The sequence below is a fragment of the Talaromyces rugulosus genome, chromosome II (assembly GCF_013368755.1).
Source record: "Talaromyces rugulosus chromosome II, complete sequence".
Classification (NCBI taxonomy): domain Eukaryota; kingdom Fungi; phylum Ascomycota; class Eurotiomycetes; order Eurotiales; family Trichocomaceae; genus Talaromyces; species Talaromyces rugulosus.
This window is the reverse complement of record NC_049562.1, coordinates 2684440-2712304: the sequence shown is the minus strand read 5'-3', so window position 1 is coordinate 2712304 and position 27865 is coordinate 2684440. Positions and strand designations below refer to the sequence as shown.

The 27865-nt window shown below is 44.9% G+C and overlaps 11 protein-coding genes across 11 annotated transcripts; 4 read left to right on the top strand and 7 right to left on the bottom strand.

The window, feature by feature from the left end:
- Positions 1–219: 219 nt before the first annotated feature.
- On the top strand, positions 220–2227 carry TRUGW13939_03428 (uncharacterized protein; the record flags this gene model as incomplete). The annotated part of the gene is made up of 6 exons (XM_035486612.1): positions 220–227; positions 279–576; positions 632–718; positions 776–955; positions 1006–1183; positions 1233–2227. The coding sequence occupies 6 exons, from the start codon at positions 220–222 to the stop codon at positions 2225–2227; spliced, it is 1746 nt and encodes a 581-aa protein (XP_035342505.1).
- A 987-nt stretch (positions 2228–3214) lies between these two features.
- TRUGW13939_03427 (uncharacterized protein) lies at positions 3215–4622 on the top strand (the record flags this gene model as incomplete). The annotated part of the gene is made up of 3 exons (XM_035486611.1): positions 3215–3265; positions 3330–3498; positions 3556–4622. 3 exons carry the CDS (start codon positions 3215–3217, stop codon positions 4620–4622), a joined length of 1287 nt encoding a protein of 428 aa, XP_035342504.1.
- Positions 4623–4965: 343 nt separating this feature from the next.
- TRUGW13939_03426 (uncharacterized protein) lies at positions 4966–6917 on the bottom strand (the record flags this gene model as incomplete). The annotated part of the gene is made up of 5 exons (XM_035486610.1): positions 4966–5392; positions 5447–5651; positions 5708–5719; positions 5775–5934; positions 5982–6917. The coding sequence occupies 5 exons, from the start codon at positions 6915–6917 to the stop codon at positions 4966–4968; spliced, it is 1740 nt and encodes a 579-aa protein (XP_035342503.1).
- A 558-nt stretch (positions 6918–7475) lies between these two features.
- Positions 7476–9374, top strand: TRUGW13939_03425 (uncharacterized protein; the record flags this gene model as incomplete). The annotated part of the gene is made up of 3 exons (XM_035486609.1): positions 7476–7756; positions 7859–8474; positions 8535–9374. The coding sequence occupies 3 exons, from the start codon at positions 7476–7478 to the stop codon at positions 9372–9374; spliced, it is 1737 nt and encodes a 578-aa protein (XP_035342502.1).
- A 262-nt stretch (positions 9375–9636) lies between these two features.
- Positions 9637–11039, bottom strand: TRUGW13939_03424 (uncharacterized protein; the record flags this gene model as incomplete). Its single annotated transcript, XM_035486608.1, has 5 exons — positions 9637–9685; positions 9745–10426; positions 10504–10681; positions 10744–10898; positions 10955–11039. The coding sequence occupies 5 exons, from the start codon at positions 11037–11039 to the stop codon at positions 9637–9639; spliced, it is 1149 nt and encodes a 382-aa protein (XP_035342501.1).
- A 580-nt stretch (positions 11040–11619) lies between these two features.
- Positions 11620–13300, top strand: TRUGW13939_03423 (uncharacterized protein; the record flags this gene model as incomplete). The annotated part of the gene is made up of 4 exons (XM_035486607.1): positions 11620–11752; positions 11801–12306; positions 12363–13032; positions 13122–13300. The coding sequence occupies 4 exons, from the start codon at positions 11620–11622 to the stop codon at positions 13298–13300; spliced, it is 1488 nt and encodes a 495-aa protein (XP_035342500.1).
- Positions 13301–14146: 846 nt separating this feature from the next.
- TRUGW13939_03422 (uncharacterized protein) lies at positions 14147–15126 on the bottom strand (the record flags this gene model as incomplete). Its single annotated transcript, XM_035486606.1, has 2 exons — positions 14147–14453; positions 14507–15126. 2 exons carry the CDS (start codon positions 15124–15126, stop codon positions 14147–14149), a joined length of 927 nt encoding a protein of 308 aa, XP_035342499.1.
- Positions 15127–16405: 1279 nt separating this feature from the next.
- Positions 16406–18520, bottom strand: TRUGW13939_03421 (uncharacterized protein; the record flags this gene model as incomplete). The annotated part of the gene is made up of 9 exons (XM_035486605.1): positions 16406–16780; positions 16834–16994; positions 17042–17545; positions 17599–17670; positions 17721–17744; positions 17803–17977; positions 18037–18107; positions 18167–18218; positions 18278–18520. 9 exons carry the CDS (start codon positions 18518–18520, stop codon positions 16406–16408), a joined length of 1677 nt encoding a protein of 558 aa, XP_035342498.1.
- A 1041-nt stretch (positions 18521–19561) lies between these two features.
- Positions 19562–21533, bottom strand: TRUGW13939_03420 (uncharacterized protein; the record flags this gene model as incomplete). The annotated part of the gene is made up of 5 exons (XM_035486604.1): positions 19562–19819; positions 19935–20058; positions 20112–20358; positions 20415–21025; positions 21088–21533. The coding sequence occupies 5 exons, from the start codon at positions 21531–21533 to the stop codon at positions 19562–19564; spliced, it is 1686 nt and encodes a 561-aa protein (XP_035342497.1).
- Positions 21534–23603: 2070 nt separating this feature from the next.
- Positions 23604–24568, bottom strand: TRUGW13939_03419 (uncharacterized protein; the record flags this gene model as incomplete). The annotated part of the gene is made up of 4 exons (XM_035486603.1): positions 23604–23770; positions 23826–23983; positions 24055–24200; positions 24263–24568. The coding sequence occupies 4 exons, from the start codon at positions 24566–24568 to the stop codon at positions 23604–23606; spliced, it is 777 nt and encodes a 258-aa protein (XP_035342496.1).
- A 1155-nt stretch (positions 24569–25723) lies between these two features.
- Positions 25724–27557, bottom strand: TRUGW13939_03418 (uncharacterized protein; the record flags this gene model as incomplete). The annotated part of the gene is made up of 7 exons (XM_035486602.1): positions 25724–25928; positions 25983–26498; positions 26552–26716; positions 26981–27117; positions 27213–27352; positions 27401–27471; positions 27526–27557. 7 exons carry the CDS (start codon positions 27555–27557, stop codon positions 25724–25726), a joined length of 1266 nt encoding a protein of 421 aa, XP_035342495.1.
- Between the last annotated feature and the right edge of the window lie 308 nt (positions 27558–27865).

Below are 27865 nucleotides of genomic sequence, written 5' to 3'. Positions count from 1 at the left end.
GCATACAAAAGAAAAATTACAACGCAACGTCTAGATCAAGGTAAATCGTAAATACGGTAAACGGTAAAATAAAAGCAGACAAGCCACGTGATTTGGCGTTGCTGACATAAGCTTACCGTCGCGTCCGTCGCGTCCTGTCTGGGTCGGAACATCATCGGTGTTTAGATATTCGGTCTTGCCAGTCTAATGCTGTAATAGTTATTGTGAGGGTTACTGAGAATGCCTGCGTTAGTATCTCCTTGGTTGCCTGCCAACTGACTCTAACGATGATTTTCCAGCGTGGGAGACCAACACCGCGGTCCACCCAGCACAGTGGTGTCAAACATGGCTGGGACGGTCACTGCCAACCCTTTCGAAGAAGGCCCGCGACACATGGCCGAATACACCGCCCAAGAAGTTGCGACACTTCAATCACGACTTGATAAACAACTGGGTCCTGAATACATTTCTTCCCGAGCGGGTCCTTCCGGGCAAAAGGTACACTATCTCGCAGCAGAGAAATGCATCAATCTCGCCAACGAAGTGTTCGGGTTCAATGGCTGGTCCAGTTCTATTCAAAGCATACAAATCGACTTTGTCAGTATTGTTCTGAGGGAGGACACAAGCCAGGGACTGACATATTTGTTGAAAGGTCGATGAGAGTCCCAATACAGGAAAGATAAGCCTTGGGCTGTCGGTTATTATGAGAGTCACCTTGAGAGATGGCTCGTATCATGAGGTATGAGCAGTACCATCCACGCGGCGAGACTACCGGATAGTTAACACCCAGTATCAGGATGTCGGTTATGGTCACATTGAAAACTGCAAAGGCAAGGCGGCGGCTTTCGAGAAGGCTAAGAAAGAAGGAACGACAGACGGCCTCAAGCGGGCTTTGAGGACATTTGGTAATGTGCTGGGTAATTGTGTCTATGACAAGGAGTATCTTGCCAAAGTCACCAGGGTCAAAGTGGCCCCAGTAAGATACAACCCTTCTCGCGGCTGATGGACAGTTTCTGACATGAACAGTCTAAATGGGATGTTGAGAATCTCCATCGTCATCCGAGTTTTGCCCCAATAAAAAAGGAACCTGTTCCAGAGAGGAAATTGCCCGAGGAAGTCGAGTTACCTCCGCAGCCTACTGCTAAAGGCAGTGTACCACTACCTGATATGTCGATGTTGGTTGATGGTGACGGAGAATTTGGCAGTGAGACTATTTTCTAGCTCTTTTTACGTTGTTTTTAACCACGACTTAGGCGACTTATTTGACGAAGCCGATTTTGTTGCGCCAGCGGTTGGCAACCCTGATGAGGTTTCTTTGGATGTTGGCACTCCACAACCCCCACAACGATCATACCCTCGACACCATTTACCTCCAGCGCAGCAAAGACCACAAGGAATCTCTTCGCATCTTCCTCCTGGGGGCTCCAACATGGTTACTCCTTCTAAACCAGAAAAGCCATGGGCTGCTGGACCAGGCCCAGCACCCCGTCCAACATTCAACAGCAACTCGACCAATCCTATAGCAACGAATGTGCATAGAAATGCAGAAAACCGTCAAGCTATCGTGCAAGGGCAGGCTCTTGCAAACAATCGTGCCAGCCAGGAATTCCAGCAGACAAACAACAAGGATAAAATCAAATCAGAGAACCCTCCAGGCCCGGCAAATCAGCGAACCGTGAACAACGCCCAAATACCCCCAGCACAGAACGAACAATCTGTATCTGAAAAGCCACCTCCAGACGCAGTAGTTGGGTTTTACTCTGCTCGGGCCGTGGATACATTGCGCGAAAACCCCCAAGCTTCCCCAATGGCTCCGCGATTCGACCCCCATGCTGAAAGTCCATCCATCCGGAAAACAGCTGGCATAGATCATACAAAGAGTGTCGCAATATTGAAACCAATGCTATCAAGCGCGTCGCCTTCAACAACTGGACCTAGGGATTTCATCAATCCTTCCACGGACGCGCACCGACGAATCGGAGCTCCTGGTGGTGGTGGTGCCATAGCAAGCCCAGGAAACAGAGGATTCACAACATCCTCATATCGTCCCTTGACTCGACCGAGTATTGACCCAAAGAGTGCTGGAGCTAATGCACCAACGACAGATGGGGCGTTGAAAAGACCACCGCTCGGCGATGTGACCAACGCACCGCTACCAGGTACCACAGTTGGCATGTCTGGGCCTGGAGATCCCAAGAGGCCCCGCCTTAATGAAAGTGCGAATCCAAGACAAGTACAACAGCAATAATGATATTGGTATTTAGGAGTCTAGGTCAAGTTTATTTAAGGGGGCCAATGGCGTTGTAGGGAAATGGAACAATGGATTAATTATGGGTTTAAGGACTGGCTATGCTAGAAGGGCCATCATCACGCTTCGTGTGTATATGCATAATTGATATAGTTATCTTGATGTATGGAACATTGGACTCGCTTGAGGACGATAGGCAGACTTTCGCCGAATTCTGGCAGCCTAGAAGAGTTGACTCTATTCCTAAATCTCAGTGACGTTTAACTAATTATCAACCATTTTTATACATCAATCAATACTCATTAGAGTAGTCGGACCTTTTGAAACATCAATTCTTCAGTAGTTCGATGTTGCCAATCATTATGTTTTGCGCTCGGTTGGGTTTTGCTCCGCGCGGGTATCGTCCAAGGAGCAGCATATGCAGTCTAGGGAATGGCTTCAATTGATGCATGTAAGATGAAAATCCATGGAGCACATTCAAGTTTTCAATGTTCTCATCTGTTCTACGCAATTAGTCAATACATGTGGTCAAGCCATGACACATCGTATTTTAAAAATGGCTGAGAGCATCCCAAGGAAGGGTCGTGGTGAGGAAGAGAGAATAGACTTATATTAGGCCTACCAAGTGTTGTGTTCATAGATATGTGATTAATTTCATGCTTTAATTTTTTTTTTTTTTTTGGAACAGAGTGTGTGTAGAAGTCAGTGATTACCAGGTTTGGGAAGGATATGATGTGACTGGGCCTGTGCAGTGACTTTGTTTGTGTTAATGTGGCCCCGTTTGCCTTTTGTTATTCTTTCTCTTGCCCCCCTCTTCCTCTTCCTCCTTTCACGCCTCCTGTCTCTTCACCTTCATCCCATATCTCATTCTCATCGTCGTCGTTTTTCCAAATTATCCTCTGATAACTCCACTTCAGGACCCGCGGTTCGTATATTTATGCATACTCTTATCTATCACAATGGATCCACTCACACCTTTGCACAGAGATGGACGACGAAGAAGAAAATTACTGCAAACAAGCTGCCTTGCAGCAGCTGGTAAGCCGTCTTTGTCAGAAACATCAAATCGTATTTTACTCATACTCTTTACCTGTATCTCTAGGCAGACCTAGGTAGCCTCAGACGTGATGGCATCTCGGCTGTTGAAGATGATAAAAAATTGAAGCAGCATCAGAGGTTCCAGCCAGAGCTGCCACATGGGTTTGGTAAACCTTTTCCACAGCCCCAGGGCGAAGATCAGGACAAAAAAGAATTCCTCAACGCATGGTCTAGTAAGTGTGATACCTTGTACATAACAAGAGAGGATATGAACTAAGCATTATTGGTAGACCTTCACACCATCGTTGGAGATACCAAAGAAGAGCTAAGCTCAATCATGGGAGGCCAGAGCCATCGCTCAAAGCTCAACAATGATCTTCTCCATAGCTGGGTTGGCAGTCAGGATCCGCCTCCCCAGCAGCACCGCGGCCCTAAGCCTGGTAAACCACTGCCCAAAATGGGGTACAAGCCTGTGTACAAAAGTGCCTCCAAACCACCACCATATTCCAGGGTGCCACCAACTGTCCGGTCACCGCTAACTGCAAGAGCAACACCAGCTGCAAAGCCATCGGCTCCCAAGTCATCGCCAGCTGCAAAGCCATCACCAGCCCCCAAACAATCAGCTTTCAAGGCATCAGCTTTCAAGGCATCGCCAGCTGGCAAGAAATCACCAGCTCCCAAGCCCTCCCAGGGCCCCAAGCCATCGCCAGCTGGCAAGAAACCACCAGCTCCCAGGCCCTCGCAAGCGTCCAAGCCGTCGCCGAGTCTTAAGGCATCACCAACCTTGAAGCAGCTACCAGCTTCTAGGCCACAGCCAGCTTCTACCCAGGGGCGTCGCAGGGTTGAGCTTACAGGGTACAACCTTCCCCAGCCGCAGACGAGCAGCGCAGCTTTCCAGCCACGGCGTCACCACGAAGAGGACTTACTTACTTTCGATAGCCCGCCCTCCGCCAACTCTCGCCACAAGAGCCCTGTAAAGGTATATCAGTCCGCATCAATGTGTGATCTCATGGAAATTGACGACGGCGAGATGCTCACTAACAAGCCCACTATGACCGGACGCAATGCTTCTAACTTCGCCCCGCCGGGAAGTTACGACAAAGCCAAACCACAGAAAGGCTCTACCGAAAACGCGCAAACTTCGGGCCTCATGGCTTCCAAATACGCTACCGTGGACGACGATTCGGTCACAGAGGGCTCGATTGGTAAAGCTGCAACCCAGAACAACAGCAATACGATTGACTTTTGGCAAGAGGCCTTGCCTCGCTCTGTGAAGGGTATTATCAAAGAAAAAGCCGGGTCTTCTTCTGCCGAGAAGGGCCCTGAACCTTTGGCTAAATCTCGCTGGGCACATTGAGTGGAAACAGGGTTGCAAATTGTGGGGGTTGTGGGGGGATCAAGAAGTCTATGTTAAACATATCTTGTGTTTTTTTCGGGCTTAGATCAGTAGTAAACAGAAAATTGAAAGTGTATCTTCCTAGTTGTAACATGATATACAAATAAAAAGTATGAATTTTCTTTCTATTCAGCCGGTGAAGTAGAATATGACGCTCCGGTGCGAAGTCTCTTTAACCTTAATCTGGCTGCCGCCAGCATGGAGATATGAAGTTATGACAGTAGTATACATACAGCTATGAAATTTAAAATGCATGCCGAATGAGATCAAAAAGCACCCCCGCAAGTTTGGGTACCACCTTCATCTATGAACGAAAAAAGATCAGCGTTTTTCTTCTTCCAGATCTAGATATAGGGGGAAGGTATTTCTTACTCCTGATTACTTTGCCCAGAGCCTGGAAAAGACTTATAACCATAACAGCGGTACCAAACAATATACAGAGATATGCTGGTATTTTGGCTCGATGGCTGGTCTTGCTCAGCTTCACATAACAGAGTGGTGGTAGAATGTAGGCCAGTGCTGCTGCGCTGGTAGCGCCAATCAATTCGAAAACAGCGCCAAGATCACAGGTTATCAACGACAAGAACATGGAGGCAACCACTAAGGACGTGGTAAATAGCAAATGGCGATTCGGGTTAAAGGGTTCGTCAGGGAAATAATATGTAGTCATGACAGAGCGGCAGACGAAGGCTTCTAGCGGTAAGGTCGTGAGCATGTTCAGGCCAAAACAGCTATTCCCATGTTAGCATCAACATTACCCCTGAAATTTGAAGGGGTTCACCAACAGCCGAGCTATGTTGACCATGATGTTGTCAGACGGAAAGTTGTTGAGCACGTTGCCCTGGGTCTTTGACCCAAAGGACAGGAAGCCACAAATGGCCATAACCAAACACATTATCATCGAAACTCCAGTTGAATAGTGTGTTACTTTCGTGAATCGATCGAGAGTTGGTTTCTTCAGAGATCCGTAGATGAGAAGGCTATTGTGGTCTGTCGAATAAAGTTAGATCAATATTTAGGAGCTGGGATAATTGGTCTCGCCATACGACAAACAAATGCTAGAGAAGATTAGTGAAATTTCTTTGTAAAGTGTATATGTTTACGCCTACTCACCGAATGAGATAACTCCCACGGCTTGGAAAAAGCCTGAGTTGACAAAAAGATTTCCCTTTAAGTCGCCTCTTGCGTCCGAAGGGACGCGAAATCCCTGGATAACCACGGTGACTACAATGACAATCATACTGACCAGGGCTAACGCTGAGGCTTTTGCCAACTACTACAAGTTAGTGTGATTTCTGGTATCGCATTCTGGGCACTGACCTTGGCAATGTCTCTATAGAGAGACAACGGGTAAGAAATACAGAGAATGAAGAGGACAATGACAGCGCGTCTGTCGGTGAGCAGCCACAGAAACGACATGTTTCGAAGGGATGGGAATAATGCTGCGAATACATGTGGTATAGTATCGCCGACAATGATACAAAATGCCACCATCCCGCCAAAAGCGAATGCCCATTGAGCGACCGAAATTGCTATCAGGCCGCTCTTTCCAAAGCAGTGCTGCATGGTGGCTTGAAAGGAATCGGCTCCACTCATCTTAGAGTTGATGACGATCAGACGGATGGTCCAGTCGACCGTTATTGTCAGCGAAATTAGAAGCACTATTCCCATAACCATGCCTGCTTGTCGTAAGGCATATGGCTGTCCGATAATACCAGCCCCAATGATACTATTTGCCATGTTCATGAATGCCATGCGCATTCCACTTCGTGGCCGAGCACTCTCCAAATGGTCTTCGGGGAAGAAGTCTTCTGATGTTGCCAGCGTGACACTTGGAGCTTCAATGTCCGTCAGCAAAGGTGCCAATTGCCCCGTGCTACTCCTTTGCCGTCGCGGGTCGTCCAACATATAATCCTCCTCATCCAGCCACAAGCCATCCTCCCCTGAATCTCGACGAACGTGATCATCGACAGATCTTTCCCCGTCGTCAGCCTCACTGGAAATGTCGAATCTGACACGATTTGGGGTTCGAGGGGTACGACGCTGTCCGTCAGGAGCCGGCTGCGAGATTGAAGACTGCCGTGGTAAGTGTGGTCGAGACGGGGCGACATTGTTCGCATCATTGCCTGAGTGAACTACCAGGTCGTCGTCGTTTTCATGGTGAGAAGATGAATCGGAGAGGAGCGCGCGTGCTTCGTCCTCGTCTGCCTCGTTTTGCTCGCCAGTCCGAGCAGGGGCCCCGTCATTCTTGTGCATGTCTGTCGGATGCAGGAGGACACTTGTAGCTGTCCACCGCGGCTTGTTTGTTGGTTGGCAGCTTGGCTATCGATAAGGATAAGATAACAGGGCACGTGATTTGTATAGATCGGAGAGATTCCCACCATCTTTAATTGATACGAGGATCGTGCAAATAATAATATTTACGGAAATATGTTCTTCATTGTCAGTATTACTTAGTTTATTTTTTTTTGGTATCTATGACTTCAAAGGAAATTTGCATGGGCGGCGTTGGCAATGCCCAAACATCATGATGCCACTTGTTTTGACCAATCAGCTTTATCGATAAACCGATCCCAAAATCACAATTTTCATTCCCAAAATAGGAAACTAGGGAGAATTCTATCTAAAATTGATGCACAATTTGTCTGTCATGAAGCTTACTTGCTGGGTATCATCGATCGCCTTCCGCTGCCGGGGCTCCTTCCTTCCCGGGACACGGGCAGCTCGGTCAAACCTCGCAATCAAAGCCTTCGACGCTCGCAATGGTTTTCTTTTTGTTTTGAAATTAGGCACTTGATCTCTTTTACAGCTGCAATGGGACAAATCATCGACCTTGGAACTGGCACTTTCAAGAATATCCGTCAAGAACATTGCTTGTTATCCAGGACAACCGTTACGTTGGAGTTCCAGAATGATGCGGCATATCACACAAACCAAATTACCGACGCAGTTGACATGAAAGCCATCTGGGTGACTGTCAAGCGAGAATTGACTGTGAACCTGCGCCTTGAGACAAGTTGGAGGCTTGTGAGGAGTTTACCTGCTGTGGTCGAACAATTGGTTGATACAATGGAAAGAATATTGGTAAGTTCTCGGTCTGAGCCCTGTCAGCTTTTGCTAACCAGTGTCTCCTTCTTCTAATAGACCAGAATTGGCTCTCATCTTCATGTATCCAGGACGTCACAAGAATCTTATAGCTCAGCAGACAACGTCGCCGTTCACGTATCTATCACACTATGTGAAAGTTTTGATCGTCCCCGAGATAGCCTGCGAGGCAAACTACCACCACGCCTAGTTCGAGGGTGTATCTTGATAGATGCGAGTCCGCCTCCAGAAATCACTATTGGAACTCTGTCCAATATCACGATTCATCTCAAGAGTCCTGTCAGCTGCAGCCCCTGGGACATGTGTTTGACAAAAATGTGGCTGCAAGACTTTCCTCCAAATTTATCGACGCATGGACACTCTGTCGGCTTGAGTCATTCCAGCAAAAACCATCACATTATCTCTTTGCGTCCGCATCATATTTTTCCACTCAGGTCATCTCACGATCAGCCCCCATTTGGCCAGAATGCTGGGTGTGAAAGTACAAACAAGCAGAGCTCGAGAAGCAGTGACAAGTACTTGAATAGTAACTTTGGTAGAATCCCAGAGAACTCTTGGGAATTTGGGTCACTGCTGGATTATTCGATTCGAAGCCTCATTTTGCTACAACCTCGACGGTGCATAGAGGGGCTGAGCGAATCAAGAAGTGCAGATAGCTTCAGTTTGTCTGAAGTTGCCCCTTTAGCTTTTAGCCCAGGCTACTACGATGTAAGCTCTTCAATTTTTGAGGTTTATGTGTTTTGTTTGCTGATATTTCAAACTATATAGAATATTCGCTACAGAGCCGGACTTTTGCCTGTTGTGACCAAGTCAATTGGATTGCTTTTTCGGAAAAGCTCATCGCATACGCTAATGATGCAGGACACCACTACTTGGGCGCGTCTAAAAGAACTTTGTGGACACTCTTCCAGTATAGAAGTCAATGATCTGCGACCTCTTATCAGAAGTGCTATGTGGAACGCTCTTCAAAGAGGCGTATACAAAACACGTTCGGCTACGTTGCCTACAAACCTAGTCACTGATTCTCTGGCTAATGACACGATGCTTATGGAAGAATGGGATGCGTGGCCGGAGTCGGATGAGGAGATCCTGTCTTCATATGAGAATTCAGTGCCTCTGTCGATGGGCTCTTACGTCCCATTGTCACAAAGGCCGCTGAGATATTTTCCCGAAGAAGAGGTCAATGGATATGAACACAAAATTGATAGTGCAATATTCGAATGGGAAAATAGCGACTATGAATGCGACTTTAATTCTCAAGTGCATGATGAGAGAAGAGAGTCCATATGCTGGTCATCTTCACTAAATTTGGGAACGACATCTGATATCACAATTGACAATGCTATATCTTGCGGGACGGCCCCTTTGTGCGAAAGTGTCGCCTATTCAAAATATTCCAAGACGTACGGTGCAAGTTCGATAATGGAAGATTCCACATCACTGCCAATTTTGTCCGCCTCTCCGAGCACGATTGGTTCCGCCCTTCATGATATACCGTTAACTCCCACGTCAACCGCGGATGGTGAGAATATCGATATCATAATTTCAGATTCGGGGCATCATTTGAATGAAGACACAGCTAGCATTGGGGATTTCTTGGCCATATAAAACACAATCACCATGGCATCATAACCAAGATAAAAATATTGAAGCAAACTATTTTTTGCCAATTTCAGACGTTGTATTTACTCAATTTGTAGCTGCAGTTGAAATTCTTTTAAAATTTTTGTCACAAGAAATATGAGACATACCTGCTGATATCATTACAGCAAAATCTTTCGGTGTCTATGATTTTTTCTAGGCTTCTATATTATTAAGCAAACCAAAGCCTTTGGGCAAAAGCAGAAAATTGAATCTACTTTCAAAATTATTAGTTGGGCTCGCCAAGGCCAAACATTTTTATCGAGTTATTCCAAGCCCTAAATGTTGTATATTAGCGATACGATGCATTTCCAAGCAGAGTCCAGATTTTACTCACGCTTCACAGACTTCCTCAACGGATATCCCTTTCACTTTAGCGATGACATGGGCAACCTTAGCAATTGCAACAGGCTCATTGCGCCCCTTGACCATAAAACCCTTTTGCCATTTTTCCTTTTTAACAGACTTTGGCAAAGTCGGCCCATCATCGAGATGCTTGGCAGACGCATGTGAAGGCCGAATCTCGCACCATGGGCCATCGGTTTCGATCTGGATCCGCTCCAGAGGAATTTCCTTAACGACCTCAAGGTTTTCCTCTGTCTTCATGCTGCATCCATTAATACCAATGTCGAGGCCCAAGTCGACTAATCGTTGCATCTCCTCTTTTGTGCCTGTGAAACTGTGCACGAGACCCTTTTTGGGGAGCTGGTCGAGTCTTGATTTTAGCAATCGCTCAAAATCTTCACTGGCAGCTCGGGAGTGCAGAAAAAGGGGCAGTTGGATTTCCACTGCAAGATCGAGTTGGGCCTCGAAATATTTCAGCTGTGCTTCTTTTGAGCTCAGAAACAGTCTGTCATAGTCAAGACCAATTTCTCCAAAGGCTACCGTGTAGCCCGACTCTTTGGAACTCTGGGCCAGCTCTCTGAGTTCTTGGAGCAGACTTGAGGGGCCATCTGGATGGTCATCAAAGTGTTTTGCTTGACACGGATGAACACCGACGGTGGCATAACAGAATCCAGCTGTTTGATGAGATTATCAGCACTGGGGTTTTCTTTTTCTTTTTCCGTTTATGAAATTTTGGGATACATGAACGTACGATAGTCTTTAGCAATCTGAATTGCATGTTTTGATTCTTTCACATCTGAACCCGTAACCATGAACTTTGCACAACCGATATCCCGAGCTCGCTCGATGACGTCGGTCAGGTCGTCTTCATGAGCTTGCTTTCCGTGATAACTCCCTCGGAAAACGGGGTCACTTAAGTTGATGCCGATCTGCGGGTAAAATCAGATAAATAATCCAGAGAGAAATAAAACGATTATATGCATAACCATACATCGACATATTTTAACGGTTTAGTAGTGTCTTCCATAACCGTTGTTGGAGCTCTAAGAAGAGCTGAATCTGAAAGGTACTTGTTTTGAGATAGCAATAATGCAAACTTCTGCGGGCTTTTATTCCTTTTCAGAAGGCCTTGGCCAATAAATCCTACTATATAATGTTACAGTTAGCTTGAATGGCTGTTAGTGAGTCATACTGTTACCTACCTTTAGGCAGCGATGTCGAGATGACTCGATAACGGGCGCAGGTTAAAAGGCCAGTCGAGATAAGGCGAAGGCTAGATGCGGTCATCAGAGGGGATAAAGAGAGGAGAACAAGCGCCCAGCTAGGTTTTCTGCAGTCACGGGACGTGCGGATTAGGAAATAATAAGAACAGGAAGGGGAAATTCGCGCGTTGAGAATGACCAAACTCGGTCGAAAAAACAGCAGTCTAACCTGTTTGGGAAGAGTTTTATGTCTTATTTAGCGGCTCTCTTATTGGCTGCTTGGAGTTCGCTCTACATTCGAAATATTAATAGCGGAAATAAATAATATTTCAATTTTACAATGTAATATGCAAAACAAAACCACTCCCTAGTCTTCGCAATGAGTTATTTTTCGACTCGATTGAGTGGTCTAACTTAGGTATCAAGTTCGGTAGCCAGGGACAACGGGCAGAAAGCCGAGTGAAGATCGGAGAAAGTGCGATGGCGGTCGCCATTCCCCCGAACCGCGATGCTAAATCCAAAATCTCCCCGCTTATTTATGGGATTGAACCTGAAAAATCCGGGGAATCTTATAAAAGCCGGATCGCAGCGTTGTTTTGGAAAAACGTCTCGCTATTAACAGGAAAATTCGTCAAATCCATAAACTTTTGCGCAGGAGGAGAAAGATGGCGGAGGGAAGGCTACTCTCTGTCAAAGAGATAGAAAAACACAATTCCCCTTCAGACATTTGGATAGTCGTTGACGGCCAAGTTTGGGATCTGACCGAATTCCACCAAGAGCATCCTGGGGGCTCTGCGAGTTAGTCCTCTTCGCCCATTGAGGGATTGAAGCTAATGTCAAGTCTAGTTATCCTAAAGTACGCAGGGCGTGACGCTTCTAAAGCTTACAATGAAGCGCATTCGCCATCTGTGATTAAGAAAAATCTACGGCAGGACCAGTTCAAAGGCGTCCTAGACCAGTCCACCATTAATAATGAATGGCTCAAGGAACCGCCAACAGAAAACGCCCGTGTAATGCTGGACAACGAGAAACCGCCATTGACGACATTAATCAACGCTCATGACTTTGAAACGGTGGCATCAAAAACAGTGAGCAAGAAAACCTGGGCATTTTACTCCAGTGCTGCGACAGACTTGATCACACGAGATGCAAACAAATCATGTTTTGACCGAATATGGTTTCGCCCACGAGTTATGAGGAACGTTCGGAGTATCGATACTCGCACGACTGTCCAAGGCACGGATCTTAGTTTCCCTTTATTTGTGAGCCCGGCAGCAATGGCGAGGATGATTCATCCAGATGGCGAGTGCGCTATTGCCAGGGCCTGCGAGCGTAAGGGTATTATGCAGGGAGTATGTAATTGTCTCACATATTATTAACTTTGTGTGTCTAACAAATTTACTTTTAGGTTTCTAATAACTCTTCTTTCTCCGTGGAAGAGTTAGTTGAAGCAGCACCAAACGGCAGCTTTTTCTTCCAGCTATACGTCAATCCGAACCGGGAGAAGTCGGCAGCACTTCTCCACCAAATATCCTCGCTACCACAATTCAAAGCTATTCACATCACGGTTGATGCAGCGTGGCCGGGCAAACGAGAAGCAGACGAACGGGTCAAAGCAGATGAGGACATGGGGGTTCCCATGTCCAACGTGAAAGCAAAGAACGACACCAAAGGAGGCGGCATCGGCCGATTGATGGCTGGCAACATCGACCCCGGGTTGACGTGGGATGACATCGCCTTTGTTCGGAAACATACCCATTTGCCGGTGTGCTTGAAGGGTGTCATGTCAGCAGATGATGCGATCTTGGCCATGGAAGCTGGAGTGGATGGTCTCCTCTTGAGTAATCATGGCGGCCGCAATCTTGATACCAGTCCTCCATCTATCATCACCTTACTTGAGCTCCACCGGCGATGCCCAGAGATTTTCGACAAGATGGAAATCTACGTTGACAGTGGAATTCGACGTGGCACTGATGTTCTCAAAGCCATTGCTCTTGGAGCTACGGCTGTTGGAATGGGCCGCAGCATGCTTTTCGCTACCAACTACGGCCAAGAAGGAGTTGAGCACTTGATCGACAGTAAGTACCCGTTCCCCTTCTTCTTGTTGTTATCAGATCGCCCTTTGAGACACCTTGATATTGACTACCCTTTTTTCTTCCCGGTTTAGTCATACGCGAAGAGTTTGAAACGGCGATGAAGAACAGCGGTATTACCAGTATAAGCGAAGCAAGCCCCGAGCTTGTCAACACCGGAGACGTAGACCATCTTGTTCCTGCTAGTCGTTTGCATCCCTATGCACGAAAAATTACTAGAGGTCCAAAGCATCATCGTACTTCGAAGATATAGATGTAGTAGACAACATTTAAAGAGATTGAAAACCGGAATATGAAGAATCTAGACTTTCTTTTTTTTCCTAGCTCTTATCTAATTTATCTTGGCTTATATATATCACGACGTATAGAGTTAAGCTCTAGTATTATAAAAAGGGATTAACTAATCAATCCCTGCTTCATGTGCCTCTTATTAATTTTAACGACAGGAAGTTTATGTAATTCAAGTAACAATTCTAATATCGTGTCCAAATCCGTAACCAACGCTATTACGGCGGGCATACTTCAATGGACCCAAAAAAGACTTCTGTATATGGCCCCCTCGAGTACTTTAGGAATCCGCATTCAGTGCCCAAGAAATATAAGTGAGATCATAATCACAGCATAAAGTGACACGGCAACTCCAAACGGGAGACCGGACCACTCGACGTAGGCCCTTAAAATGAAGAAAATTACATGCCTCTCTTGTTTACTGCTGATAATATCTATTCCTTTCTAATAGGGTCAGTCACTAATTTCTATCCTATCCATGGCATATCCCCATATCTGTTAATGAAGGAGAACGATAGAGCTCTTATTAACAAATACATAGACGAGCGTCGATTAAACTATATGAATATTACCTTTGCTAGGAACTTGGTTTAGGAGAATGTTGATTCTAGGCATCTATGTAAGTAAACCTGAGTCCCTGGTATATTTCATGTAAGGATTAGGTAGTAAATTCCTTAGATATAAGTTCCATCAAGAATATTGAAAGAAATGTTTGATGACTATATTTTACTATCAAGACCTAATCTGTCGAGTAACTAGCATTTACGTACAACCAACTCTGTACACTCCTCAATTCTCCTAGTTGTTCAACTTAACACTGGAAGTAAATTCTACACGAACACTCTGTCGACAAACCATTCCTATAGATGCTTCCAGTCAAAGTCGTTTGCGACTCGTATTGCCCGTCGCATCTGTCGGGACATCCACTACCATCCGAGTAGGCAGTCAAGAAGAATGAGGATGGTAGCTCTGTCTTCAACTCGAACTGATTTTCGTCGGTGCAGGGGTAACCATTGCAATCCTGACCGCCTCCCATAGACTGGCCATCCTTGTAAATTACCCAACCTGGGTAGAAGAGGGGTGCAGCCCCAGGGATAGGAATAGTACTGTTGTCATAACTAGACATCATGTTAGTGGCAGCGCGTTCGACAAGGGCTCAACTGAGACATACTAGAGGAATTCGCAGTTACCATTACAGCAGTTGTCGGGACAGCTTGCGTAAGTCCGGCTCCCAGGGTTACAGCAACTATGTTCCTTCGCGACCTCCGCAGCTCCACAGAAGTCTAGGTTATCAAAGTAGTTCATGTACCCGTAATCCAGGGCCTCGGGCCACTGTATACGGGACGTACCCGCATAGAACAGGCCACAAGCTTGTGTGACATCCCATGAGCCAGTGCTAACAACATCCTGGGGTATGTTTGCAGTTTTGTCATCCACGTTACACACAAACGCAACAGCGGTATTTTGAATTGTGTAGTAGGCCATACCGGGGTCAACCTCCGGATACGAAGCGGCTTGGTCAGCTAGACCTTGGTTGGCAATATTTGTATCGCCAGCATTCATAGGGAAGGCGCATCCGCACCATGTTTGGATGGTATCTCGCTTTGATTGGGAATAGCTACGCTTCGGCAGGGCCTGAGGAGCAGATGAATTTACTACAACCGGCTCATGAACTTCTTCACCAGCATCGTTATAGTAGGCTCGATAGGCTCCATTAGGTAGTCCCTTTGGAAGGGTGAATGAACAGACAGTAGCGGCGAAGCTAAGAGCAAGGAGAGTCTTTGCAAGCATTGTAGAGCTATAGGTGGAGACTATGCTCTAAGTAACTTAGGGATAAAGAAAATATTTGTGGCTGTAGCAGAGAAGAGAAGAGGTTTCGATCTTGGGTTTCAGGGTGACCCTGAAAGCAGGCAGATGAGCAATTTATACCCCAGGTGGTTGGGCCTTTTCAGAGAAATCTCACCGGTGAAAATTTATCTATATTTAAATAGCGACATCCATTTTAATTCATAGTGTGCCACGGAATAGTCAAACTTTTATAAATCGTACGACCCTTACTTAGTAGCCCACACATTTTCAACTACAAAGTGTCAGATAAGCCAGCCACCTATAGAAAGTTCACCATATCGGGAAATGATTCAGTAGTGTGGCATTCCTGTGTATATTTTTAGTGCTATTCGGTTAATCGGAGTATGGTATCCAAGTACAAATTAGTACTCTCGATCCTAATTGAATATTATTCCCCGTAGGCCGCCCCCGAATCTACTAACCGCGGGGTTAGTGGTTACAAGTCAGGCATTAGCCTTATGTACCGAAAGCTTGTTGTTTATTAGAGTTGCTTTCAGTATATTCCGGAAATACGATAACTTGATGTATGTTATGTATGATCTCGCTCGTCTAATTATCGTTGAAGCGATCTACCACCCCCATGAACAACACCAATATGGTACCTGGGACGTCATTTACAAGCAATAAATATGTATTCACTTTAGATCTTGAAATCAGGGGGAGTTTATGACCTTGGATCCATAATTTCATCTACTTTCAGCTAACGAATCGACTCCTCTTTTTAGCAAAGCTCAAGCCGCACAGACATCTAAATACACACCGGTAGCGTCGAGGCGTTAGGTGCTGACATGTAGGAACAAGCCACGAAGCTTAGTCAATTTTCAATTATATTTTAGAATTCCCCGGGTTTAATTACCCAGACAAACAACTAGCGTACAGACAAACCATCCAAACCAAACTGCTAATTATCAATATTCTAGAGGAATGACCTAGTAAGACAGTGATGCTGTGTTGCTTTATGAATAATTCCTCCACAAAGCACTAACATATTTGCTCAAATATTCATCCATACAAGTTATACGTAAAATTTATGACTATAAGCTACCTATATAGCGTGATAGATAACCAACCAAACATCATAAATTATATCGAATAGGATTCCATCTCTGTTGCACAGATAGTCAAACATCTAGACTATTCTAAGCAAAATTACTTACGACATCGTAAAATAATGTGATCAATGTCTGTGAGCACTTCTTATGAAAACATTTCCCCCGAGGCGTCAAGCTTCAGGAGACGTATTCCTAGCTTTCTTAACGCTCTTCCATCCCAATCCCCAACTGAAAATAAAAGCAACAGTCGCAGTCGCAGCCACAATATAGAAAACCTGCTGGACAGCAATGGCATAGGCCATAATCACACCTTCCACATCACTCTGTGGTAACATCGATCGTATTCCCGACACACCAATAGATGAAATTTTGTCAACAGGAACGCCTGGTGCATACCTGGGTAGAGCGTTCCCAAGACCGATACCAAAAGCCGTCTCAGCAAAGGAAAGAAACAGTGATCCACCAAAATTTTGACTGAAACTAAGAAAGGCCATGCTGACGGCAATTTGCGAGGCAGGTAGGTTATTTTGGACTGCTACAAGCGGCTGATTCAAAGAGTCAGTGAAGTCACTAAGTTTTGGATATAGGAATTACTCACCATTTGCATCGACAAACCTCGTCCTAACCCACCGATGATTTGATAGCCGATCCAGGTGCCAGTTTTTGTGTACTGAGTGAATGTGCTTATCAACCCAGACCCAACAGCTGTTAAGACTGTACCGATAACTGCCAACGGCAAATAGTAACCAACTCGGGTGACTTTTATGAAATTAGCTTTTTCTGGGATGATAGTTAATCGACCATACCTGTGAGCCCAGCTGTAATACCAGAGACCATCAGACTGATAATTCCTGGCAGCATATACACGCCACTCAATGTTGGCGTCTTGCCTCGTACCCCTTGGAAATATATGGAAAGATAGTACGATGTCATCAAGTTATTCGCGTATAGAAAGAATACGCATAAACCAGCGGAATAAACCGCGCGTTTTTTGACCATTTGAAAGGGAATCATTGCAGATTCTCCCTTTTTGTGTTCCCAGATCAAGAAAAGAGCAAGATTACCAGCAGCTCCGCAGAAGAGACCAATAATCACGGCACTATTCCAAGGGTAAGTCGATCCACCCCATTCAATAGCAAGAAGAAACATGACCATGGTCGGAGAAAACAAAAGGCAGCCTGTGATATCGAGTTCATGGAATAGAGAGGTGAAGTTCATTTGTTTAGGCCCTTCAGAGCTGGTGTTGGGCACTGCTACCCAAACTAAAGAAGCTATTGCTAGTCCACCAATGGGAAGATTAATGTAGAAGCCTGGCATGAGTATTAGCAATTGTCCTCAATATTACCAGGGCCTCAAATATTACACCATCTCCAGGTCGTGTATTCTGTCAATGCGCCTCCAATTAATGGGCCAAGTACAACACCCATCTGGCCAACTAAAAAGAATTAGAGCCGAGATCAGGAAAGAGCATAGGGTAAAACATACCTGATGCCGTGATACTGAAATATACTGCATTTTAGAACGGTTAATAGAGTCAAGGTTGTTCTGGATCTCAGCCGGGGCTTACGAGCTCTCTTTTCAAGAGGTATGGAAGCAGACAATATTGTGAGTGCCCCGTTTCCCACCCCAGAACTACCCATGCCGGCAATTGCTCTCCCTATTATCAACATGTTGGACGAGGTTGCAACACCACATATTAACGACCCAAACTCGAAAAGGGCAAGGAATGTTATGTAAGTATACTACAATGTTGTTAGTTCCTCGTGCAGAGGGTTTTCATGACTAAGAGCAGCGATCCAACCTTCAAACTGAAATGAGCATACAGCTTGCCTGTCACTGGCTGGAGAGCAGAGCTTGTGGATTGTAAGCAGTCTGAAAACCAATGCTTCACGAGAGTAAATCACCTTGACAACAAATAAGCACTCCCGTACCACCCAACTTCCGGAAGAGAAAATGAAACTGGCTGGTGATTTTAGGGATTGCCTTTCAAAGAAAGTCAACATAGGAATTACTAAATGTGCCTGTCAATTATTTTCGTTTACCGTAGCGATTATGGACCCATCGAGTGTTATAAGAAAGGCAGTCAAGGTCACTGAGGATATAATAGTAGCCAATCTGATCCCTGTTTCATATTGGACGTCACGGTCATCAACTAGATCTAAGTTGGCAGGATTGTGGATGTCGGATTGGGTATTTTCTGGTTCTTGGGAGGCAACTGCTTCGCTCATCGGATGAGGTCGATCATTGGGAACAGGACTTGCGGTTTCGGCGACCGATTTCTCCATAGGTGCTTTGGTTTATTGAGAGTGTAATTTGATGGCTTAATAGTCCGCTTGGTCGTGGATATGTTTAGTGCACACACACCAATACTACGTAAAGACCTAGGAGAGTAAACGAACCTTTTAATGTCCCAACGAGGTTCTCATCCACAGTGATGTAACGCTTCTAATTCTGTGATTGTATGATTATGTTGATAGTACTCAATACATTAGAAATTTGTAGAATTACAGAAAATATTCAGTGTTGAACTGACAGGAAATAGTTATTGATAAAGTACCTTTTCTTGGTAGCCTCAAACTACATCATTCTAAGGCAACCACGTTATCTGTTACCTAACTTTGGCGGCATATCACAATTCATATGTAATCAAAAATATCGGTGTGCGTGGGAATTAGTTTATTTAGTCTAAGAACCAACAATTTAAACTGCATTCGTCTTGGAGAAATAGGAGAGTGCCCCTCTTTTGTTACGGAGTTACCGGGGTTACCAACAATCAAGAGGTGGTCCCTGGGATAGGCAGAAATGTTCGAGGCAAGAAGTTTGGTCGGTGGATGGAAGAGAGCCACAGGCCCACAAATGGATGCTCGCTAGTGCAGCGCTAAAGACGCTTAATCACATCATTTGTTCCAAAGTACGACGGTGGTTACATACGGCGGACGATAAGAGAAATTGGACAAAAGAAATTCAGTGTTTGTAAATTTTACTAGTGTGTGACCGAGTTTTGTCCAATTTCTCTTATCGTCCGCCGTATTACAATGAGTATGTCAACCGGATCTATCATTCCGAATTTAGGATGAAGATTAAATTACTCGAGTTATGATATTCCTCATCCTTTAAACATAAAGCAATAAAATCATAATACTAAAAGTATTCTATTAACTAATAACCAGGTATCTAAAAATCTAACAAACTAAAAAGCCCAACCTATTTCCTACAAGCGTTCCTAAACCCGTTAATCAATCCCAAAAACAAATCATCATTTCCGTCCCATATTTCCTAAGTCGTGTCATGTAATCATTAATTAAATGGTAGCTCGCACAATGAGTTTAAGCCATGTTGATGTCGTTCTTCAAAATTTCTGTCTGCACGTCGATATTTTCTTCTCCGCGCGTGAAAACAGATCTATCACTCTTCAAGAAAAACACAGCGACGATAAGGCCAACACCAGAGATGCCAGCTGTGCACCAGAGTCCTGTCGTATATTGCTGGGCGACATCATGGCCTTTGTCGATATCGACTGCCTGGACGACAGCGGAGCAAATGGCCAGAGAAACACCACCGCCGATTTGATATGCGGTGTTGATCTGCCAGACAAGGTCAGCGATATAACTCGGTTTTGCTCATTTTTGTGCGCCTATTGTATGTTCGATTTCTCAAAAAAAAAAAAAAAAAAAAATAGAGAAAAGACGCGGAACTTACCATGCCACCACAAAGACTCTTAACATGCATAGGAGCACTTAATAACATAAAAGTGCTAGCTGAAATGTAGCCGATTGATATTGCGGTCACACTGATGAATATAGTTGGCAGGACATTTACCCAGCTGTATTCAGATATTAGATCTCATGTTGAAAAAGATGCAGACGATGAACTTACAAGTTCGAAGACTGTGCAGTCAAAAGGCAGCTCGGGATTGGTGCTAATACTGAGATAACCAATGCCGTAATTAAAATGTGTTTTCCATCGAAAGACTCAATAGCTCTTGTTGTCATCAACGTTATCACGAAACCAAGCACTCCTGAAGGAATGAATCGGATAGCCGTTTCGAGCGGAGAAAGATTATCGACTTGTTGAGCCATGAGAACTGTATAATACAGAGTGGCAGAGAAACTTCCATTGGCCGCTGTTGATAGTTAGTAATTGAACTTTTTTTATCCAAAACAAAACGGGGGAACCCACTAAAGCCGACAATCCATAAACTCGGGAAATTATGGATCTTCCAGAGTGACAACGGCATGATCGGGTTGCTGACTTTGCTCTCCCATACCACGAATGCCACGAGTAGGGCAATCGCCAAAACGAGGAGAACAATGATAAATGGCGATCCCCAGCCATAGACGCCTCCACCAGACACCACAAATGCAAGAAGGATAAGTCCCGAGGTAGAAAGGGTTGCACCAAAATAATCCATTCGAGAATTGGGGTAGATTTTTGCGCCACTTGTCGGAAGTACAATGTATCCCAGCACCCCTAGTAAAGTACTGACAATGACCGACAAGCGGAATATATATCGCCAGCCAAGCGACGAGGAAAGGAGACCGCCTAGGACAAGGCCACCTGTAAATCCCACTGCCCCAGAAGCTGCATATAGACCTAGCGCTCGCGTTCGGTCTTGGCCAGTGAAGTAGGAGCTGATTATACCCACGGCAGAGGGGATGGTCAGAGCAGCACCCATACCCTGCAGCCCTCTGAATACAGCGATTTCTATAAACGAGGATCCGAATCCGATCGTCAAAGTCCAGATGGAAAGCCAAATCAAGCCAACAAGAAGCATAGGCTTTCTCCCAAATCTATAGTGTGGTTTAGTCAGCGATCATATTCATATGCTCTAGGGGTAAACGGTTGCTCGAACCGATCAGACATGACCCCTGAAAGCAGGAGAAACCCTCCAAAGGAAAGTGTATACGCAGAAATCATCCATTGGAGATCAGATGACTGGACGCCGAATTCCTCCTGAATAGCTGCAAGGGAAATATTTGTGCTGGTCATGAATACGTTGTCCATAAACATGGCTCCTCCTGTTACTAGTAAAATTAGAGCGCCCTTCCATGATGCAAGTTTTCCAGTCTCTGGAGTTTCTCCTTGCGGCTTGCTTTCCTGGCAAGACTCTGCGGGAGATCCGACTTCAATGCTGCCCTTTGGCGTTTTTTCATCGATATATTGACCAACTAGAGTTGACTGTGATCTCGTAAAACCAGGCCGAGTCGGACTGGCTCCCGCAGACTCGGGCGTATTATTGTTCACATTTTGTGGCAGCACCTCCGCAATGCTTATGCTGGGTTGGAGTGATGGTCCCATGTTTTCGGCCTGGGGAAACTGGCCGTTCTGGCGAAAGCTGGAAAATTGAGAGGTGCTTGAGAGGTGTGCGAATCTTGAATCCTTCCGTTGCGTACGAGAAATCCATGCAGCCTTTTATAGATAATCGAAGGTGGTGGGGGAGCAAAACACCAGACAAGTCTCCACCATTGATATTTTCGCTAGCTGCTACATAGTAGGGGGAAAAAGTCTGTGGACCGGGATCATTTTTCCAGAGCCTAGGGCTATGGAATTTGGCGGTGAACTAGGCAGGATCTCCCAAATCGGTGAATAATAAGAAGATTGTGCATTGCTGCCCTACATGGGCATTCTAGGCGCGAGTCCACTGTCCTTAGAGCAGCCCTAATTTATTCAGCAGAGGGGTCGAGACCGAAAAGCCTTGTGGTCAGCAGGGCAAATTTATCGACAGAGATGGGCGCACGGTGGATCCGGTTCTTGCGTGACTAGATCGGACATCTCTGCGGAAGTGAAAAGAATGGGCCACGCTATGCCTTAGTCTTTTTTTATATACCTGCTGGCGTGCAGCGGCAAAATGTCAGCGGCGACGGGGAGAAATTTTCAGGCCCGTTCGGGAAGTGGATTCCATATGTAGTAATTTTTTGATGTCCCATTTCGGCAGGTTAGTCGAGCACAACCTGTACCTAGTTGTTTTTTTTTATACTACTATATCCTATATATATCCATAAATGACTAATTCATCCGGTATGCATGATAACCCAGGATAAATTCGTAGTATATGTTGATCTTGGATTTTTCATGCTGGCTCCACCAGACCCACACAACACAACGCACATCAAGCTAGCGATCTCGTTATCACTTATCAGTATATTTTTCTGTCACATGGCGAGCTTGATAGGTCATTGAGTAATTCAGGCCTTTAATAATGCAAACTGTCGACAGAGCCTTGCCTGTGCCCGAGCGATTAACCAGACCCGTCACACACGTGACGCAGACTAGTAGTCTATTTAGACCTGCAACATGCAGCAGCATCTTCAATCTCAATAGGGTCCCAAGGGTCTTAGCTTTCATGGAAAATCGAAAATCGACGAATCCCGAATGCATCTTACCCGCCACCAAACAATCTCTCAATATCTACCTCTACTACCAATATAGCAAGATGGCCTTGCGCGACCTTGGCCATACATGTAAATTCAAGCCTATTGGCCTTCTAACAGTTTCATATAAATCTGGTCTGACTCTAACTAATGGCAAAACCAGTACTAAGGATAGGGGTATCAAAATATTGATCGACATCAGACTCAGTTACATTACACTGTGTAGGTTGAAAAGTCTCCGAAAATCGATCCTCAGGGCTCTTGTATCTTGTGCTCGCAGTAGAGGCTCCTGACTGGTTTGAGGCAGAATATGCTTTCTTCAAGAACGCCCTAATTCAAGGGATGATTATGTCTCTGCCCGGTAATGTTTAAAACTACTTCGCCTTGACTTCGAGGATCCAAAATACTGGCGATATAGTATAGATCGTTATTTTCAACGTAGTCGTGATACTTTTCCAGGAGTAAAATCCTATTAGTAACAGAGGCAGCTATTGCTGCCGAGACATTTTCATCCTGACAAGTTAAGCTGTAGGTTGAACTGTATCCAGGGCAACCAAGTGCCACGCCCAATCAACCCCTAGACGGTTAACCGGTTCACGGATAGGCTAGGCAAGATTCCAGTTACATATATTAAAGATGAGTCTGATCGTACGTGATTACAGATTCCTAATGAAGAGCTATAACAAGCTCCTCCGGACTCCGAATATACAAGTTCAGTTTTCATATCCAAATTTCAGTGTGCTAACTTCATATGTAAACAGTGGCTGGGCTCCTTGTAACAAATCTGCTACCCTCCATTCCAAGTTCTAGTGTGTAGGTTGTCAAACAACAGTCCTGCTTCAATTCTTGAAAAAGTCCATCCCCACCCAAGCCTTCTACATACGTTTTCCTTGTCCCCTTCCGGAATAAAACATATTTACCCGTACCCATGGTAATTGAAATAAAAAAACTGTCATCATGGCTAGATCATATTAATTATTCCGGTGTCAATCCTACTTCATGCGGAAGCCACGTCTGCCGCAAATTGAGCTGCCTCAGTGACATTCTCTGCGTAAGTAAGATGAGCGGGCAAGATGAAAAGACCATTCTTGCAGATGTCATCTCCATCATGGCACGCTGTAAATGTCTTTGAGGCTGGGATATTCGGCAACAGTTCTCCATCATCTAATGCTGATTAGCTGCACGTTTATATTGTATTTAAGAGTTAGAAAACTCATACCCGGATCCCCAAAAAGTAACACACTACTAATCCAAGTTGTAGTTGTAGCTGCAAGCTTGGCAATAGCATTGTGTACAATCTGACATCCCTGAGAGTAGCCAGCTACAATTAGTTTCGTGTTTGGACATTTGGATCTGGCAGTTTCGATTTGGTTGGCCCTGATGTTTATGAAGCATTAATAATCATCTCCCACACTCACGAAGATATGGTATATTCTACGAGCACGTACATTTCGGCACTTCCAGCGGGATCTCCACCTGCCAGATAGTCTTCTACCGAAGCTGAATAACCATTGACGCCTTGAATGGCAATGCTCGAGGAACCAAATTGGTCACCAAGGGCATCGAACAATGGAGGTCCAACCAGAACTCCCACCTGAATTAGCATCAGTTCTGAATTACACACATTTTAAACTCAAAAGACGATGGACCACAGACATTACCTGGCTCAGCCGTTCCGCGAGCAAAAATCACAGTCCATTCCTGGCATGACCCTTCTAATTCATTGTAAATTGTCTGTGCTCCAGTTGATATTGCCAGAAGCTTATCCAATGTGGTGATGACGCTGGTACTCTCAGTGAGAGAGACATTGACAGCGGGTGTGTTGGCTATGAGAATGCTCAGGAACTCATTAAGAGGAGTGTTTCTTTTGGTGAAAGAAAGTATATCTGATTCCGGCACACGAGACGCAAGAGCCCCAAGCACAAATAGGGACAATAAGAATATTTCAACCAAAAAGAGCATTGTATGATAGAAGTTTCTATAATTTTGTGAATGTGTTGAGCGCTCTAGTGTGACTTGAGGAGTTCAGGAATAGACCGACACTTCTGGAGGACTCAGCAAGTAATTTATATACGTAGTCCTGGTTCTTTCTTTTGGCACGTGTGTCAATTTTATTCACATGAATAATACTTAAAGGATTTACTTCAAAGATTGATTTCTATACACGGTATACCTTGTTTAGCTAGAGGGAAAGATAGGCAAAACCACCTTTCAAAAAATGAAAAGCCGAGGTGACATTTCGTGCAAATGTCAGACTATTTTATCTTTGCGTTCGAAAAGCTGTTAATATCGGAGATTAAAATGTTTCACTCCCCACATCTACTCAAGCCATGTAACAAAGGAAAGACCAGGGTCAATGGAGAGAACTACCTCGCTCTCAAATGCTCACTATCTCCACTTGTGAGAGTGTTTCAGATTACCGAACACTGTCGGCTGTAACGGTATATTGTTGACTGTATCTCACACGCCTGTGTAGAGCGCCCCATGTCCCACATAACAGCACTACAAAAATATGGAGGTAAATATACGAAATAGGAAGCGGTATTCTGGGGTAAAATCCTGTATGATGACCCGCTGGGCCAATGCCACCTGATCAGCCGCAGGACCAGGCTACTCCTAACCGAAACCTTTCGGCTCCCAGTTTGAGTCAGAAGCCGTAAATTCATGTGAGCCGAAGAAACGTTTAGCCTATACTGTTTTCATTTCTCCGCCTACTTATTGAGATACTTTATCCCCGCACCTTTTTGCTTGTGATAGCCTCATAGCTCAATATGTGGGCAGCTAGACTAATCATGTTCCTCCCGCCCTAAGTATAGGAAATATTAAGGAAAAGAAAGCAGTATCAGCACTATCCATGTGAAGAAAAACACGGATTGGATTTTAATATCCCACCGGGTCTTTAGTATATATTGGAAATTAAATCATACTTCTTATAATTTCTTCTCAATGCCACGTAAGGTGCACTTTGTTAATTCTTCCCTTGATTCCAACTAACAAACAACAATATCACATATTTTTAAGAGCCGACAAAGGTTATGTGTCATAAAAGCAGTGGACCACCATTCCTGGAAATGCAGAAACCCTCTCTACTTTCTGTATTTTCACATTCTCCAGGCCCTAGTCCAAGTTGATTACTTCACCGTCGGCTTTTCCCTCCGAGTCCTCAATATTAAGTATTTGGACTTTCTCACTGCCCACATGCTGGGGAGGAATAACATTGTCCTCGGTAAAGTAATTAGTATCAAGGACACATTTCATGACAATATAATACATAATCGGGAAGGAAATGATCATCAAAACACTCTGGGTAATTGTTTGGTTCCTAGTTGGCCGGTTAACAAAGTAAAGTAGCAAGATGTAGGGTTAGAAAACATACAGGTAGGAAACCTTTCCAGACTCCATTCCAAAGGCAATGCACAAACCTGCGCTCAACATTCCCTTGAAAAATCCACCATATCTGGCAAGCAATCTGGGCTCATTACTGAAAGAGCTAATGACCCACATGACAACCATTTGATCAATAGCATACGAAATTCCGGTGAATATGACCATGATACTGAATTCCACAAAGGCAGAGTCTGTCCAGTCCCAAGCAGGAGAAGGGAGGTCACGTTTCAGATGGTGTTTTACCTGAATAATGATTGACAATGACCAGCTGATAATGACCATGACTAGGGCAATACTGAGTGCTGTCAAGCCCCGAATACGTCTACGAAACCGTGAATTGTCTAACACAAGCCCATAGAGAAAAGTTGCCGGTATTTGAATGGCCCAGAAAAGGACATTATTCAATGATCGCGTGCGGAGGTTAAAGGAATAAGCGCTCAGCGTGGGAATCAATGCTGATGACATCTCCGTGGCTATCATCGGGACAATAAGAGCAACAATCCTCCTGTACATCCAATCAATATCTGTTCTTCTCTGTACCTAGGGTCTAGCACATACCAGTCTTTCAATAACTCAACACATCCCTTGAGTTCGGTTCTGAATTCAGTCGCAGTGAAGACCGCAAGATGAGTTCCATCTTCTCGGATAATCTTCCGAGGCGAGACAATCATTGTAGCCCTAGTATGCCAAGTCTTAAACGAGGATTCGATGGTGTTCCAGTGGCTAGACTTACGAGACAAGAATGGCTGAGGACATAATAATGACAAATGTCAGGTATACAGAAGTTGGTACTCCCGTTAAACCGATCTCATCAACACTGATTCCAAATGCCACTAGTGCGCCGACTGTTGATCCGAGGGCAAGAAGGAACAGCTGCCATGCAATATATGTTCCCTTGTCTTTTTCCTCTGCATAGGCAAACTGTCTATGTTCAAAGGATCATTAGTCTTGTAGTAAATCGTCGGAAACTTTGTTCTTCAGTCTTACATGAAACCAGAAACTGTCCAGAGGAGGCCGGCACCAGCGCCTCCGAATACACCAGCCATAAGTGGAAACCATTCATGCCCGGTTACATCATAGTACCAAAGACTCGCAATATAGAGGGGATATCCCAGTGAACCTATCTATCAATTGGTTAGATTATACTCCATAGTGTGTAAAATACCGGATTCTGTAAAAGGTTTCATCAATATAAGATAATCCGGAACACGGCACTAACTGTCATTGTCCATCTCGGTCCGAGCGTGTTCATAATACTGCCACCAAAGAAGCCGGTAACAGCAAAGACGGCGTATATGGACGTATACGTAATGGTTGCAACATGAGCGGAACTTGCTTTCCCTCCTCCTGCACCAAGACCTATTGCAAGTTAAAATTTTGGCAAACAGTGGTTCGCTTCTAACATACCAATGACCGCCAGATAGATGCCAACAGTGAGGAACAGGATAACACCAGAGATAAAATTCTGGGTCCATGGGCTAGATGCTATTATAAACGGCAGTTGGCTTATGGTTTAGAACTGTTGTACATACTTATTCAGCCGTAATTTTTCTTTCAGTAGCATGGTGAATGGATTGTAGGTTTTTCAACAGGTTGATTTTGAAATTTCTGAATGCATTTTGCTTTTCTACTCAGATGCTACAGTTGACCTTTTAAAAAGGCCCTGAACCGTTTAAACTCCATGCGCATTCCGAGTCGAAAAGCCTTTCTCCCACAAAAGAATCCCCAGATTGTCAGCATGTGCAAGAAGCCGAAGGTTCTCGGCGTATCTGTTGCGCTAAATCTTGAGCCTCCTGAGCCGAAAATCTTCGGCTTGGAGTGTCCTCGGTTCCAATGAGGCAGGTCTAGACCTGAGCCAGACCCGCACTAGAT